Below are 17,321 nucleotides of genomic sequence, written 5' to 3' on the forward strand. Positions count from 1 at the left end.
GCAAACTTTTTGACTCGAGGGCCACAATGGGTTCTTAAACTGGACCGGAGGACCGGAACAAAAGCATGGATGGAGTGTTTGTGTGAACTAATATAAATTCAAAGTAAACATCATTACATAAAAGGGTATGGGTTTTTTTTTGTTTTTTTTTTTTTAGTTTTATTCATTTCAAACGCGGGCCGTAGTTTGCCCATGGCTGGTCTAGTGGAAACTGCCAGGGTTCTTGTCCCAGCATCAAGAAGGGTTCAGAAATCTGGAGAAGGCCGTGCGTAAGATTAAATAGGAATCCAGAGACTAAATAAAGAGTCTGGAGACGAGATATAATTTTTAAAGGCATTTGGGAGTCAGAGGAGCTTAGCTAAAGGAGCTAAGTTCTAAGGTCTTAAAGTCTAAGGTCTTAGGTTCTCTTCGTCCCCAGGACCCCATGCTTTTTATTAACACAACTTGTCCTGAGGCGAGGCAGAGATATGCACTTCAAAGGGTATGCAGAAACATTGTCAGAATGGGGGAATTAGCCTACGGCTGTTCAGGTGTTTGGCCAGTAGGAGGCGATAACATGTAGATTAAGATGCCTTTTAGCTGTCTGGCGGCCAAGAATCAATTTAATGTATGCTATTCAGGTTTGGGGAAATGCCTTCAGCCATTCCCAGATGCAGCCCTGCTGTCATGCTGGAATTGGTCTCCGGCAGAAACAGCATACATTCTTCTGTTAGACTAGGATTTAGATTATGGGTCCACAATGACCAGTCCTGTGACACTGGGCAGAGTGCTTGATCTCGGACACATAGTTGACCTCTCTGTAAAATGAAAGGAACAGTGTTTGTTTCCCAGGATTGTTAGGAGAATTCAATGCAGTCACACAAAGTGTCTGGCACGTGGAAGGCACACCACCAGAGGCTGGATGGAGACTTGGGCAGGAAACCCATACTCCTTTTACACTTAATAAAGTAGGTACATTCGCCATGCACATCAGAGTCATAGGTTAAGTTAAATTATGTGAGCCTTATACTAGCTTGACTTTGCTAATATTTACTAAACTGAACAATTAGTCTCACTCTGAAGATTCTTCATTAGTTGTTTCCACCCACCTTTTCTCCATCACTTCTTTCTTCTCCCACCGCATCCTTCCTGGTCTAAAAGGAGCCCCGTCTCCTCCTTTGCACACATTTTTCCTCCCAACTACCTGCCTACTCAGGAATCTCAAAATGCATTTTTGCCTCCTGCGTTGCCAGAACACACCATTGTCTTTATAATTGACAGGATATGTTGTGATGCCCTTGGTCTTTTTTCCACATCGTCAACTAATGTGCCCTTTCCCATTTCCTAGTAATCAAATGTCCGCTTCTTTCTCAAGTGAAATGCATAACCTCTCACTGACCCACACATCATTTCCCTCAGACCAGCTCTGCAACCTGTCTAGCTCACTTTGCGTTTCGGTCCTGTCTATCACAGCCCGAGTTAATATTACGTGAAAATGTTACATCATCTTTCTCCCATCCATGAGTCAGTTTATAAGAAGGGGGAAGGAAGGAGGAATGAGATGGAAGAAGGGAAGGAAAACCTTATGTCATAATTGACCTTCAGTTGCTCCATTTTAATTGTAAATAATCGCAGCTCACTGCTTCTGCATCACGGAATGGCTCTTCTGGAATTCTCACACCTGACTTCCCAAGATAGCTTTGTTGTTCTTGTTACTTTGTGTGTATAGACACTCTTCTGCCTAATATGTTCCTAAGTGGAGAGCAGTGGCATTGTGGGAAGATTTGCTGGAGGAGCTGTGCTTTGCTGAATGTTTAATTCTGCTCAGTTGTGGCTGATTACCCAACACTGGAAACCACCCAATAAGATGAGTCCTTTAAAAAACATAATCCCAACCCCCCCACCCCACGGGTCCTGCTCTGTGTGTGACAGGGTAGAGCCATAACCTCCCCATCAGCCCTGCCCTGAGTGTGACGGGGGCGGTGCCCCAACTCCCCTATCGGCCTTACTCTGTGAGTGACAGGGGGGAACTCCCCAACCCCCGGATGGGCCCTGCTCTGTGCATGACAGGGGACGGAGCCCCCCCCTGATAGGCCCTGCTCTGTGCATGACAGGGGAAGGTGCCCCAACTCCCCAATCGGCCCTGCTCTGTGCCAGACCAAAAGATTTTTAAAAATTAATTTTTAGAGAGAGAGGTCAGGCAAAGGGTGGGATTCATACGGGGATCCCCCATCCCCACCCCGTTCCACAATCCCTTTGAAAATCAGTTTTTAAACCTTGGTGTGAATAAGAATTACCTAGGAAACTTTTTTTTGTAATTGCAGACACCTGGGCATCCCCTGAGGTCTGATTTAGTAGGTATAAATATAAAAGGCTCCCTCAGGAGTCCGACCGGGAGACTGCGAGTTCAATCGCTCACTATGATGTGCGTTGACCACCAGGAGGCAGCACAGAATGAAGGAAGGCCCTGATCAGCCCTGATCACTGGTCAGGCCTAGGCACCCAACCCATGCACAAATATTGTGCGCTGGGCCTCTAGTTATTTATAAACCATTGAAAAGTAACTGAAACTGTTTTCTTCTTCCTGATCTTTATTTCCTTCCAGCTCCCAGAATTATGATGTTGTGACCTTTCAGCTTCTAAATTCATGATGCTATGACCTCATCTCCCAACAGGCAGGCCACATCACATGTGTGGTGGTGTTCTGTCTAGAAGTCCCTCTTACCCTGTCTGAAGAACAGTCTCCTATGCATATACCCTTCAGGCTCCTGTCTTTCTTCCTCACCGATGTCTGTCCTAGTTCCCCAGCAGCAGATGAAGGTGCTTGGTCCAAGCAGCTTTATTCATGTATTCACAGACTTTCTTGAGCCTCTGCTCTGCACCAGGCCGAGTTGTGGGAGTGCAGAGTGTTGAAAACAGACATGGTCCCTGCCCTCATGGAGTTTGCAGTCTCGCAGAGAGGACGGTCATAAACTACAGTGACCAGGGAAGCACGGAGCCAGTGCTGGGTTTCACTCAGTCACATCCTTTGTCACAGGCCAGGTGTCCCTTCACTGAAGGAAGCTGGTACCTGGCTGCAGCCTGGCTGAGCATCCTTTGTGCAGTGAGTTCTCCAGCTTATCATACTCCACACAGGTGCCCTGTGATTCTGGCTTGTGGCTCCTTCTGTGCCTCCAGCAACTCCTGGTCCCTTCTCTCTGCCTCTGTGTTCATTAAGCCTTCAGAGTCAGGGGTCCTGCCTTAGTTGATGGCTCAGATCTTCCTGACCATCAGTCATTGCTAAAGCTGCCCAGAGGCTAACTCGCCCAAGACAGTGAGGCATCAGGTCTGAGCAGTTTGCTTTCTTCATGAGGCTCTGAATGAAGCATCATCCCACCTCATGCTTTGGGACCCTCTTTCCTTCTAGTGATGGAGTATGTCCATTGGGGCCAGCCAGTCCTTCCTGGGCTTGATAAAGGACCTGATTTTCCCAGAAATGTGCGTCTTAGTCATGATCCCATATACCTCATGACCAGCAGGTGACCTAAAGTCAGTATTTGCAGTAGTTCTAGTACAAGCGTGGATATGGGTGAGTAGACCTGAAGAGGGTGTGTGTTTTTTCTTATATACCATTAATCTGGGGAAAGACATTCTAGCTAGAGTGAGAATTACCATATCTATAAAGCATAACTCACCATGGGCAAACAGTATCTGACAAACCTAGTCTGAAGTTTAAGACTCCTCCCTGTTCACCTTCTCCTGTGAGATTAACATTCTAGTCCTGGAACACAACTGCCTAAGCCAGTGGTCGGCAAACCGCGGCTCGTGAGCCACATGCGGCTCTTTGGCCCCTTGAGTGTGGCTCTTCCACAAAAGACCATGTGCGGGCACGCACGTATAGTGCGAAGTTGACTTAAAATTTTAAGTAAAGTTTATTAAGTTAATTTTAGGGAACGTTGTGGAGTGAAAGAAGATGTAGTTTCGAGGATTCAAAAAGGTGTGTTGAGATGGTTTGGACATATAGAGAGGATGAACGAAAGGAGATAGACCAAACAAGTATATAAGATGAGTGTGAATGGGAGAGTTGGAAGGGGTTGACCTCAGTGAACGTACCTCAGTCAGATTGAGGACGTTTTTAGCAAAGGCCAGCTTAGGAGTACCCTAATTATATTAATAACAATGTACCTACCTATATAGTTTAAGTTTAAAAAATTTGGCTCTCAAAAGAAATTTCAATCATTGTACCATTGATAATTGGCTCTGTTGACTAATGAGTTTGCTGACCACTGGCCTAAGCCAACTCAAATGAGTGCTGACTTCATCTCTGTATTGACCTTGAATGTTATGTCCATAGCACAAGAATGTTTCTGTCCAAATCTTTCTGAACCTGCTCTGTGTTATTCTGAATATTTTTAATAGTGGCAGATATAGTCCCTTTAAGAATAGATTTGATTTTTTAAAAGAGCTAAAGGTCTTTTCAGAATCATCTAATATAATAATAGGGGAATATGCAAATTAGGATGCTGTAACATCATGACCAATCTACAAGCGGTGGAGAGCTACAGGGGGGCGGGGCAGCAAGCAAGCTACGAGCAACAGAGATACCTGCAGCAGTGGGTGGGGTGGCCAGCTGAGGCAGGCAGCAGCGAGCTACTCATGTACAAATTTGTGCGCAGGGCTACTAGTGTCTTATTAAATGTAAAGGCCATTAAAGCAGGGGCAATAACATTTGTAATAAAAACAAACTCCAACAATAAAGTGACAGGAGTTTTTTTTTTTTTTCAATACAAAATGTGATGATTCCTACAGAGAAAATGCCCTGGGCAGTAGCAGCATCATTGGAATGAGTGTGTAGCTTCCCATTGTAATAACTTGGAGGAACAACCTTCATTTCAGGACTATCCTTGTTCAGACACTAAACCAGTGCTATTGTCTCTATATTTACATTTTTGTTCTCTTTAATAATGTCATGGGGGCATGGGAAAATATTTAGGAAAATATTTAAATGTAAAAGCTCTTTGAAGAAATAGTGTGAAGCCATTATGAATTCAAATCTGGGTTTGGTTTTGTTTCTCAGTGAAGCATGAGGTTGTGATTTGTTCCTGACAGTTTGCTCTATTGTTTGTTCAGTAATCTTCGTGTTTAAATTATTATGTCTGATTTCAAGTGGTTAAAATTTGTTAGGGCTTGTATCTGCTGGTTTTTTGTTTTCAGACCAATTCAGCACATTATCATAAGCATGATAAATGACCTTCCCTAAGAATAGTTTAAAACAAGTTAGATGGTTTTAAGTAAAAAGAGATAAAATCAAATTACTTTCCTGAGCTTTTATACTTAATGATGAAATAAGTAAAGGCACATAAAATGTGCTGTCAACAAGTTAGTATTCCAATAAGTAGTAAATTAGATTCCAGTGTCTGCACTGCCTGGACATTAGGCTAAAAGCTAAACTTAATTTTTTAAGTATATAATAAATCTTGTCTTGTTGGGCACTTTGGGTTCCAGCCACTTTGTGCCAGTTATTGATCATGCAGATATATGGCATGTTGTTTGCCCCAAATGGTGTTTTGTGTTGCATAAGTTAGATGTCTCATTTATTTATTTCCTCCCTATCTTCACGGTTGCTTGATTTTTATCTTTTTTCATCATGGTCTGCCCATAAAGACATTTGAGGGGGGAAAAACACTTTAAAGGAGCAAAGCTGGAAGGAGGAGAATATTTAAACAGAACTCCTGAAATGAGGAAATGAATTATGAAGGCTTGGAAGAGGGCAGGGCTGACCAAACTCTAAGGGAATAACAGGTGCAAAAACTATTACAAAAGAATCCCATTCACAGCAAATAAATAGTGTGGCATTCAGGCTCCTATTTTAAAATATAAGTGAAAGCCTTGTTTCAACTTTTGCCCTGGTCATTTGGTCTACATATAGGTCATTAGATCTCATTGTCTAGCTCTTAATAGGCCAAGCGCTTGACTTAAACTTACCCTGTTCATACACTCAATTCTATGAATAGAGGATGTAAGGCCTGTAAGAAAATCACAATACAAATTAGATGTGCGAAGTGTCACTGAGATATAATTCAGTTCACATACTACAAAATGTGCCCATTTAAAGCATACAGTTTTTAGCATATTCGCAGTTGTGTGAGCATTACCCAAATCAATATTAGAATGTTTTCATCACCCCAAAGGAAATTTCTGCCCTTTCACTGTAACTCCCTAATTGCCCTATTCCCTTTCCTCCCGGCTCTGGGCAACCACTTATCTACTTTTCGTTTCTATAGATTTGCCTATTCTAGACATTTTATATAATAAAAGGCTAATATGCAAATCAACCAACCAGGGGAATGACGGGTCGCTATGACATACACTGATCACCAGGAGACAGATGCTCAATGCAGGGGGAGCACTGCTTAGCCAGAAGCCAGGCTCACAGCTGGCTAGCATGGCAGCAGTGGTGGGAGCCTCTCCCGTCTCCACAGCAGTGCTAAGGATGTCCGACTGGTGGCTAAAGCCGTCATCGAGAGAGGGCGCAGGCCATGCTGAGGGACACCCCCCCCCCAGTGCACGAATTTCGTGCACTGGGCCTCTAGTTTTATATAAATGGAATCATGGGGCAGGTGATCTTTTGTGCCTGGCTTCTTGCACTTAGCATAATGTTTTCAAGGCTCCTCCTTGTTGTGGCATTGGGTCAGTATTTCATTACTTTTTATTGCTGATATATGTATGAATATACCATTGTATGTCTCCATTGATCACTTGATAGACATTTATATTTTTTCCACTTTTTGGTTATTATGAATATTCAAGTTCAAGTTTTTATGTGTACATATATTTTCATTTCAGTTGGGTATATACCTAGGAAAATTGCTGGATCATGTGGTAACTTTGTTTAACCATCTGAGGAACTGCCAGACTGTTTTCCAAAGTGGCTGCATCATTGTATAGTCCCACCAGCAGTGTATGAAGGTTCCAATTGCTCCATATCCTCATCAACGCTTATGTCTTTGTGGTATAACCATCCTAAGGGATATGAAGTATTACCTTTTTGTAGTTTTAATTTGCACTTCCCTGGTGACTAATGATATTGAACATGTTTTAATATACTTATTGGCAATCTGTATATACTCTGTGAAGAAATGTCCACTCATATTTTTTGTCCATTTTTAATTGGGTTATTTGCCGTATTACTATTGAGTTGTAGGTCTTCCTTATATATTCTAGATACAAATCCACTACCACATATATGATTTGCAAATATTTTCTTTCACTCTGAGGGTGCTCTTTTGCTTTCTTTATGGGTCCTTTGAAGCACAAAACTTTTTAATTTTGAAGAAATTCAATTTGTCTTTTTTGTTTTGATTACTTATACTTTGCTCTCATGTCTAAGAAACCACTGTCAAATCCAAGGTCACAAAGAGATACCCTATATTTTTTTTTAAAAAAACTAGTTATAGTTTTAACTCTATATCTGTGATCTATTTTGAGTTATATTTTATATATGGAGTGAGGTAGGGGTCAAACTTATTCTTTCCCATGTGGATATCCAGTTGCCCCAGTACCATTTGTTGAAAAAAACTATTCCTCTTTGAATTGTTTTGGCACCTTTGTTGAAATCAGTTGTCCCTAAGTGTGATGATTTATTTCTGAATTCTCAATTTTAGTCTATTAGATATCTTAATGCTAGTACTACACTGTCTTAATTATTGTAGCTTTATAGTAAGTTTGAAATCTGGAAGTTTGAGTCCTTCAACTTTATTCTTATTTTACAAAAGATTGTTTTGTCTATTCTGGGTCTCTTGAATTTCCATATGAATTTTGGGATCAGCTTGTCAATTTCTGTAAATAAGTCAACTAAGAGTTTTATAGTGATTGCACTAAGTCTGTAGATAAACATTGTCAACTTAACACATTGTCTCCCAATTCATTGACAAGAGATGTTTTTCAGTTTATTCAGATCTTCTTTGTGTTTTGTAATTTTCAGAGTATAAATTTTACATTTCCTAAATTTATTCCTTTTGTTCTTTCTGATGTGCTTTTAAATGGAATTTAAATTTTTTAATTTCATCTTTGATTGCTCATTGCTATTGTTTAGAAGTACAATTGATTTTTGTATATTGATCTTATATCCTATAACCTTGTTCAACTCACTAGTTTCAACAGATTTTTAGTGGTTTCCTTAGGATTTTCAATATACAGTTGACCTTTGAACTACATGTGTTTGAACTACGTGGGTACTCTTATACGTGGATTTTTTTTCAATAAATACTATAAAGGTATTTTTTCTTCCTTATGATTTTCTTAACATTTTCTTTTCTTTAGCTTTCTTCATTGTAAGGATACAGTAATAGTTTATAAAACACAAACATACAAAATGTGTTAATCAGTAGTTTGTTATCAGTAAGACTTCTGGTCAACAGTAGGCTATTAGTAGTTAATTTTGGGGTGACTCAAAAGTTATATTCAGATTTTTTACTGCATAAGGGGTCAGCACCTCTAACTTCCATGTTGTTCAAGGGCTAACTGTACAAGATCAAGTCATCTTTGAATAAAGATAGACCCACTTCTTCCTTTCCTATCTCAATGTATTTTATTTTTCCTGCCTAAGCCCTAGCTAGAACCTTCAGTACAGTGTTGAATAAAAAGCACTGAGAGTAGACATCCTTCTCATGTTCCTAATCTTAGGGAGAAAGCTTTGTCTTTCTTAATTAAAGCATTATATTAGGTGTAGTTTTTTTCATGCATGCCTTTTATTTAGGTTTATGAAGTTAATTTCTATTCCCAGTTTGCTAAATGTTTTTATCATCAAGGAGTGTTGGATTTTATCAGATGTTCCTTTCTGTCTGTTGAGATTGCTCATATGGTTTTTGTCCATTATTCTATTAATATGTAGTATATTATATTAGTTTGATTTTCTGATGGTAAGTCAACCTTGCATTCCTGGGATCAATTCCACCTAGCTGTGTTGTATAGTCTTTTATATATGTTGCTGAATCGGTTTTCTGGTATTTTTATTGAGGATATTTGTTTTATATTCATAAGAGATATTGCTTTGTAGTTTCCTGGTTTATTTGTCTGACTTTCGTATCATAGATTACATTGGAAAGTGTTCTCTTCTAATTTTTGGGAGGCTGTGAAGAATTGGTATTAATTCTTCTTTATATGTTTGGTAAATTTTACCAGCACATCTATATGGAACTAGGCTTTATTTCTTGTACAGTTTTTAAAAATTACTATTTAATCTCTGGTTAAAAATGTCTTCACATTTTCTATTTTGTCTTGAGTCAATTTATGTAACTTGTGTCTCTAGAAATTTGTCAATTTCATTCAGTAACTTCATTCATTGGCATACAATTGTTCATAGTATTATTTAATTTTTTTCTGTAAAGTCAATAGTAATGGCCTGTTAAAGTTTTGTCTATTTTGTTGATCTCAAAGATCCAACTTTTGGTTTCATTGATTTTCTCTATTGTTTCATTAATTTCCATTGTACTCTATGATTTCTTTACTTCTGCTTGCTTTAGCTTGTTCTTTTTCTGCTGTCTTAAGGTAGAAAGTTAGATTATTGATTTGAAATCTTTTGTAATATAGGTGTTTACAGCTATAAATTTCCCTTTAAGTGCTGCTTTAACTGAATCCCATGGGATTTATTCTTTGATTCATAAGTTAAGATTGTGTTAATTTCCATATACTTGTGAATTTCCCAAATTTCTTTCTGTTATTGACTTCTAACATCCTTGCATTATATTCAGAGAACATTCTTTATATAATTTAAATCTGTTTAAGTTTATAGGGCCTTGTTTTATGATCTATTTTATGTTCTATCCTGGGGAATGTCTTGTGTGTATTTGAGAACAACATGTATGCTGTTGTTGTTGAATACATTGTTTTATAGAAATGTTAGATTATAGTATTATTCCGCTCTTCTTATTTTGTTGATCTTCTTTCTAGTTGTTATTCCCATTATTGAATGTCAGATATTCAGCTCTCCAACTATGATAGTTGAAATGTCTGTTTATCCCATCATTTATGTCAGTTTGTGCTTCATGTATATTAATGCTTTATTGTTAGTAGCAAATACATTTATAATTGTTTTATCTTCTGATGGATTGACCCTTTTATCATAAAATGGCCCTTCTCATGCCTATCTCTTTTGTTTGATATTAGTATAGACATGAGGTTTCTTATGGTTGCTGTTTGTGTGGTGTATCCTTTTCTGCCCTTTTACTTTCAACCTATTTGAAGCTAAGTGTGTCTCCTTTAGATTACATATAGGTAGGTGTTGTTTTTACCTGATCTGCCTTTGACATGATTGTTTAATGCAATCACACTTAATTGTATTATTGGTGTAGTTGGATTTATATTTGCCATTTTACTTTTTTTCTGTGATTCATGTCTTTTGTGTTCCTCTGTTCCTCCTTTACTTCTTTGCTTTGTATTAAGTGAATATTTTCTGGTGTAACATTTTAATTCCTTTAATGATTTTTTCACTTATTTTGAATTTTTTTCTTTGTAGTTATTTTATGGCATATACATCTTATCAGAATCTACTTATAATTTATGCTAAGTTAATTCCAGTGAGCTATATAAAGATTACTCCTATGTAACCTCATTCCCTTTTGTGCTATTGTTACATATGTGATGTCTATATATATGTTACAAACCCACTGACATACTGTTATAATTATTACTTTATATAATTTTGTCATTAAAAGAAGGTGAGAGAAGAACAGATATATATCATATTAATCTTCATATTTACATATTTACAAATTCATAAATACATTTCTGTTTCTCTTCAATTTGTTCTAAATCAGACCTTTCCTCAGATATATCCAAACAATGTCAGCCAAAAGTTGACTGACATTAGTTGTTAGTTCATGCATGGCACAACAAAGAGTTACCATTAGCATTGCAGTCAGTGTGCGTTTATTTTGATAGTTTATTGGCAGATGGCCGAAATATCTTATTCTAATTATTTCAGTATATGAATCTCAGTAATTTACAGTTCAGTCCAATTAAACTTTATATGATGGTAAAGTATTCCATATCTCTGCCATTCAGCGTGGTAGTCAGTAGCCACATGTTACTATTGAGCATTTGAAGTGCTGAATTTTTAATTAATTTGTTTTGAATTTTAAATAGCCACAGCTAAAGGCTCTCATATTGGACAGTGATGGTATAATTTCAGATGTACCCTTCCTTAATATTGTGATTAAACCTTCTAAGGTAGATTAAAGGGAAGAACCCCAAATCAGTGCTGATAGTTTCATATATTATAAAATTCATGGACTGGGCTGGGGGAATACTTTTTAAAGAAGCTGTTAATGCACATAGATAAAAACACCTGTGTGGGGCCATGGCCTGGGAAGCACACAAAATCCCCAGCCTCTCCTTGGGGTACAGTGGAGGACCCCTGCTCTGTGCTTCCATCTCATCGAATGCCACACAAACAGCCAGTAAGGAGGGGAGGGGTTTTTTCTGCTGTGTGAAATCAGGAAAGGAAAAGAAGAAATCTTCAAAGCTACGATTGGAAACATTTACCTTATGCCGATAGCAGTTGAGTAAAGGGAGTGAAACCCATACTGTTCTCCATAGCAAATTTTTCAAAGCGTGTACTTGCAAAAGTTTTTACAGACTCTCAGAATCTTCCCTGTAGTCTTTGAAGTAAGGAGATAGAAGCTCCTATTATCCTCACTTCTTAGTAAGGCATACCTTTCATTGCTTCCCAATATATGGTTTTCGGGTATATATTGATGAAAGCAAGGTTGCTTGTAGATAACATAGACATAAACAACATGTCTATCCCCGTGTGGTAAACCATAATAATAACAGGTTCTTTTCTTTAAAAAGAAAGAAGAAAAGAAAAAGAAATGTAGATGTTAAACTTCAGGTCAGTATATATTGATGCCCATCGTGGTTTTCCCTTCTCATATTAAAAGACATTCAGCAACATACTTTGTTATTTAATTGTCTCACATAATGTATAACCATATCCCAGCTGCTTTCAAACATTTTTTGAAGTCCTATTCCCATTTCAATATAATGAAAGCCTGCACTGCAAAGCCTCTGACATTTAACATTTCATTTTCTCTAGGCCCACGTCAACAGTGTAGTCAGGAACATAAGAAATGATCATGTTCATCCCCAACCCATCATGGGATTTAAAAAAAAGAATCTTAAAAATCATTTTCCCTCTCTCAGGGAAAAATGCTGCAAGAAGAAAAGTTAAAAGTCGTGTTAGCTTAACATTGCGCATGAGAATAAAGTCCGTAGGTAAATACAGTTTCCCCCAGGTGGATTAATGCTGCCTCCTCTGTTGGTCCCCAGGTCATAGATCTGTACTGGGGAGTGGACGAAGACGAGTGGGACAGCCCCGAGCTCCAGAAGGCCCGCATGAAGCTGCTGGAGGATTGTTTGAAAACTTCTGCAGGTCCATGTTTTGTTGTGGGTATAAAAAAACTAATGCTTTATATGAAATTGTGGATGAATGTGAGAATTCTTGCTGATTGGTGATTCTAAAGGGGCTTTTAAAATGGGGAGGAAATACTTGCTTTTCTGTTTCTATTTAAAATTTTCAAGCTGTCTCCTTGCCCTCTACATGTGAGAATGAAACCCTCAGCTTTCTGTAAGAGGTACTGCAAATTAACGGTGAATAATTTGAACTGGGAATGGGAGGGATGACTTGGGCTTGACAAATTTCCACAGTGCCAGTGATCAGCAATAGGGATTACTATATCAGTCCTGCAATAATAATCCCAGATATTCTTATACTGTAGAATGTATTTAATCACAGCATCTCTATTTCTCAGCATTAGAATTTCTGGCATTTTATAAGCACAGTGGCTGAAATGTTGTAAAAGTAAACCAAATAGGCTATGTCAGATCTGCCAACAGGAGATGATGTCCTGTAAAAAATGTTGATTATGCAGAGATTTCCAGCTAGATGTTCACTGTAAACTACAGATTCGAGTGGGACATTATTATTAATTCATCATCATTTTCTGAACAATACCTACTCCTCTGTATAACCACAGGGTAATAAGATCAGAAGGTCAGTCTGTGGCAGGTGACAATGCAGAAACTGTCTAAAGCACCTTATCTTGTATCCAAACAAATCCTACCAGTTGACAGGGAAGTTGCCCCTTGCAACCACAGGAAGTTTTGATTCTGACAGTTGAGGGGCAAAATTACTATTGATTTCTATGAAGGAAATACCAAGTCATGCAATTAAAAGCTTGGTTCAATCTATCAACACAAGTGCTTTTAATATTTATTTGCATATCCATCTGTATTCAGCTCCACAGAGGATCAAGATGACAGGGATACCAGAAACCTGACCAGTTGATTAAGTCCTCACCAGAAATAATAGAGTACATGAAAGTTCTTACAATATTTTTAGTATCAGTAAATGAATTAATTATTCATTTTTCACCAACTACTTACTAAAAGCTACTCTGCACCAGAGGCTGCTCTCGGTGCTGGGGTCATGGTAGGTTGGCCTAAATGCTGTAGTCATTTTGTGGGCCAGTTTTATATGATTTAACCTTAGAACCGAACTTAGAAAGTAAAACGTTCTGCCCTCACAGAGCTTGCATTCTCATATATGGGTGAGGGGAGAGTGCAAGCAAATATCAAAGGAGTAAGTAAAAGAAGCAAGTTAGCCCTAACCGGTTTGGCTCAGTGGATAGAGCATCAGCCTGCGGACTGAAGGGTCCCAGGTTTGATTCCGGTCAAGGGCATGTACCTTGGTTGCAGGCACATCCGCAGTAGTGGGTGTGCAGGAGGCAGCTGATCAATGTTTCTAACTCTCTATCCCTCTCCCTTCCTCTCTGTAAAAAATCAATAAAATATACATATAAATATTCTTTAAAAAAGAAACAAGTCAGGTGGTGAGAAGTGCTGTGGAGAGAAATACAGAAAGGAGGGAAGAGAGGGAACAGCAGGGAGGCGAGAGGTTTTCAGTAGAGGAGTTGGGGACGGCCTCTCTCAGAAGGTGACGTTGGAAGGGGGAGGAAGAGAGTTGGGAAAGAAGCCAGTGGATATTCAGACAGAGCCTTCCAGGAAAAGGAGTTGGGAATATGATTGGCGTGTTCAGGGACCAGTACGCAGGACGGTAAGTGTGCCTGGAGCTGTAAGAGCAAAAAAGAAGAGCATGGGGCTGCAGACCATATCATGGGCTTTATCATCTCAAAGTTGGCTGTAAAGATAATACTTTTACTTTGAATGACATGAGAATCCCGAGTGTTTTGAGCAGAGTACTAAAGTGATCTGACATGTTTCAGGCCTTCCATGGCTCCTGCGAGTATGGCAGAAGGCAGAGCAGAGAGCCCCATTAGAAAGCTGATGTAATAAGCCAAGCAGTACACACACATGGTTTGGGACAGGCTGAAAAATGGACATCTGAAAACAGCCCCCTGTGGTCTGAACAGAACACAAAAGGTCCTGAAAGCCATGGTAGCAATCTGAAGAGCTAGGAGTGGCAGAGGAATGAAGACTTTTCCATGGACAAGTCTTGAGAAGATAGAACTAGGGCCAGAGAATGGAAATATATACAAGGAGACAGATGTAGGCTCCAGGTGAAGAAATCGGAGGGTGTCACACTCTCTCAGGTTTTAGGGCCATGTATCCCTGAGTCCTGACGAACAAGTCATAGCTGTGTCACTTAAACGAGTTTCTTTACCACCCTAAGCCTTGGTTTCCTTATCTGTAAAACGGAGATGATGATAATAGTTATGTACCTTCCGGGGTCATTCTGAGGATGAAATGAAAAAACAGGTCACTTACGGTGTCTCACATAGAGTAACCCACAATAAGTGTTGGTTGTTTTTTGCTGATGGAACCACCTGCCTCAGATTGTAATGACTGTGTCACCAACAAAGTTGTCAGTAAAGTAGAGACTGCAAACCACCCTGGCAGGGAGTGGTGCTATAGGGGAGATGCAGACATTGGAAGGCAATTTGGAACGGATTTCATGCTTAGAAAGCATGGTTTGGGCGGTCACAAGCGCTGTGGGGATGCCCTGGGGGATCTCATTTGCTATGATCTCCATAGCGCTACCCTGATCCTGCCTCAGAAATTCAGAAACGAGAGAGACATTCTCCCCCTTTGATCTCCCTCTAGTGTGTTATACCCAAACTAACCATGGCCATTAATTCCAACAATCTGCTGGCAGCAGGGGTGAATAATTTGAAGACTTTGCAAGCTTCTGCAGCTTCTGAGAGTAAAGGTTAACTGATAGAACATCAGTAACATCTTTATTGAGCATAAAGAAATCATTTATCCCTCCTTCTGCTCCCCGTTACATGATGAAACTCAGGGCAACCATGAAGACTCCCTGTGGCTAGAACTAGGATTGTTCACCCCAGTGATTCTAAATCATGCAAGGCTAATCTCACTGCTCATGGGGGAAAGTACTGCTCTGAAGGCCTTTCTCGTTGTAACTATGGTAACAGTGGGCATACATGTGTCGCTTTTGAGCTCCAGCCTCCTTGCCCAGTGCTCCCTTGCGATAGTTCTGGAAGTCATAATGACCCCTGCGGGCGGCCAAACATGGCATGTTACTTCACTTGATGGTAAAGTTATTGGCGAGAAAACTCACCCTTGCTGGATGAATAAATGTTTTTATATCTTCAGAGGCTTCACAGATATTAGCTCTTATGTTAGATGCAAATAAATTCAGGACCAAACAAAGTTTTCATTTTAAAGTACCCAGAGAATTGGGATCCAAAGGGAACTTGGACTTAAATCTTTCATGTGCTTGGCTTTTCTTAACTTCCCCTTCTACAATCTGTGGTTTGGCCTGTGGCCCGAGGCCCTAGAGACGTGCCAGCTGTGCCTGCTGATCCTGGCCAGTGGTGTGAACACGTGCTTTTTGGTCACAAGGAGAAGAGGGTGATGGAGTAAGGTACCCGACATGTGTCCAGGTTTCACTCTCAGAGAATTAACTCATGAGACATTTCATACTGAGAACACATCATCTCTACTAGGGAAGAACAGAACTTGTAGATGTGTGTAGAACAAACATAGTGGAAAAGACCCAGAAATTTTATTTCACAACCTGAGTTAAAGCCCTGGTCCTGATAGGGCAGGTCACTGACCTCAGCATGTATTACTGACCACATCTACAAAATGGGGAAATAATAGCAGTTAAACTAAAAGTAAATGTTGAGCAAATATCAAGGGTTTGTTGTGGGATCTATGTGAGAGTTCTTTGTAAACTATAAAGGGCTACACAATCATTAGTTGTTATTAAATTACTAGAGGCCCGGTGCACAAAATTCATGCATGGGTACGGTCCTTAGGCCTGGCCAACAATCAGGGCCCATCCGTCGTGGGGCAACTGGCAGGGAAATTGGGGGACTCCTGCTGGCACCCTCCTTGGCTGGCCTGGGGCCTGCAGGCTGGGGGCAGCTCCTGCATTGAGTGTCTGCCCCAAGGTGGTCAGTGCACGTCATAGCGACTGCCATTCGGTCGATTTGCATATTAGGCTTTTATTATATAGGATGATTTAAGTTATTTCAAATGAGAATAAAATATTCATACTGGACATTTATGTGATACTGGAAATTTTTTTCCTTTGGAAAAGTTGATAAGCTAAATGTAGAAAGTATTAAGAGATGATTCAGGCAGTCAAAAATTAAAGTCATACATCTCCTTTTATTCCCATTGACCCCTTTCAACAATAAAGATTTAATTGAAAAAAAATTGTACTATACAGTTTTGTAAAATGCTTTTTAAAGTTAAAAATTAAAGTCAAATAAAGGGTTTCTGAGTTCATTCTTAACAAACATTGTAAAATGTAGAGTATGAATTGGCTAGATATGAATTTGCAGGAATTCTTTATCTCTTCCCATGGAGGGATTTTTGACCAGGATTTGGACTCACACCTGAGTCCAAAGTCACACCCCACTTCTCCTCTCAGGTGCAGAGAATTGCCTCCGCTTCACAGTGTGGGAAGTTCAGTAGAATCTTCTCCACCAACCAGTCCCACCCACTTAGTCCATAAAAAAAAAAATCCTTGTGAGGGGGCAGGGACTGTTGCCTTTTGGAGAGAGCAGAGTCCATGTAAATGCTCCCTACCACATCCCCATCCTTTTTTTTTTGAGGTGTGTTTAGGGGGAGAGGGGCTTCTCTTCTTCGCATCCCTACACAGTTGGAGTCCCCCAAAAGACTTGCTTATGGAGTGTGAGCATTTTCCCTGGACCCTTGAGCAAAGTTCTGCCTCTTGGCAGAAGTTGATAACAGCAAATGCTCACTTGGCTTGAAGAATTGGAGTTTGAAAGCTTAGTTATAGCATTGAGAGAGCTGCCCTAGTGTGTATGAGCTCCAGGGAGTCCAGACAGTGTCTCACTTTGTTTCTT

The 17,321-nt window shown here is 39.7% G+C and overlaps 1 protein-coding gene across 1 annotated transcript in view; it reads left to right on the forward strand.

Annotated features, from left to right (window-relative positions):
- Window positions 1-17,321, forward strand: part of NWD2 (NACHT and WD repeat domain containing 2) — an 87,412-nt gene that overhangs the window by 5,211 nt on the left and 64,880 nt on the right. The window contains exon 3 of the mRNA XM_006759334.2: window positions 12,289-12,405. Coding sequence (XP_006759397.1) covers window positions 12,289-12,405 — 117 coding nt within the window. The remainder of the gene's footprint in view (window positions 1-12,288; window positions 12,406-17,321) is intronic.

Source organism: Myotis davidii, unplaced genomic scaffold, assembly GCF_000327345.1.
Source record: "Myotis davidii unplaced genomic scaffold, ASM32734v1 scaffold235, whole genome shotgun sequence".
Taxonomy (NCBI): domain Eukaryota; kingdom Metazoa; phylum Chordata; class Mammalia; order Chiroptera; family Vespertilionidae; genus Myotis; species Myotis davidii.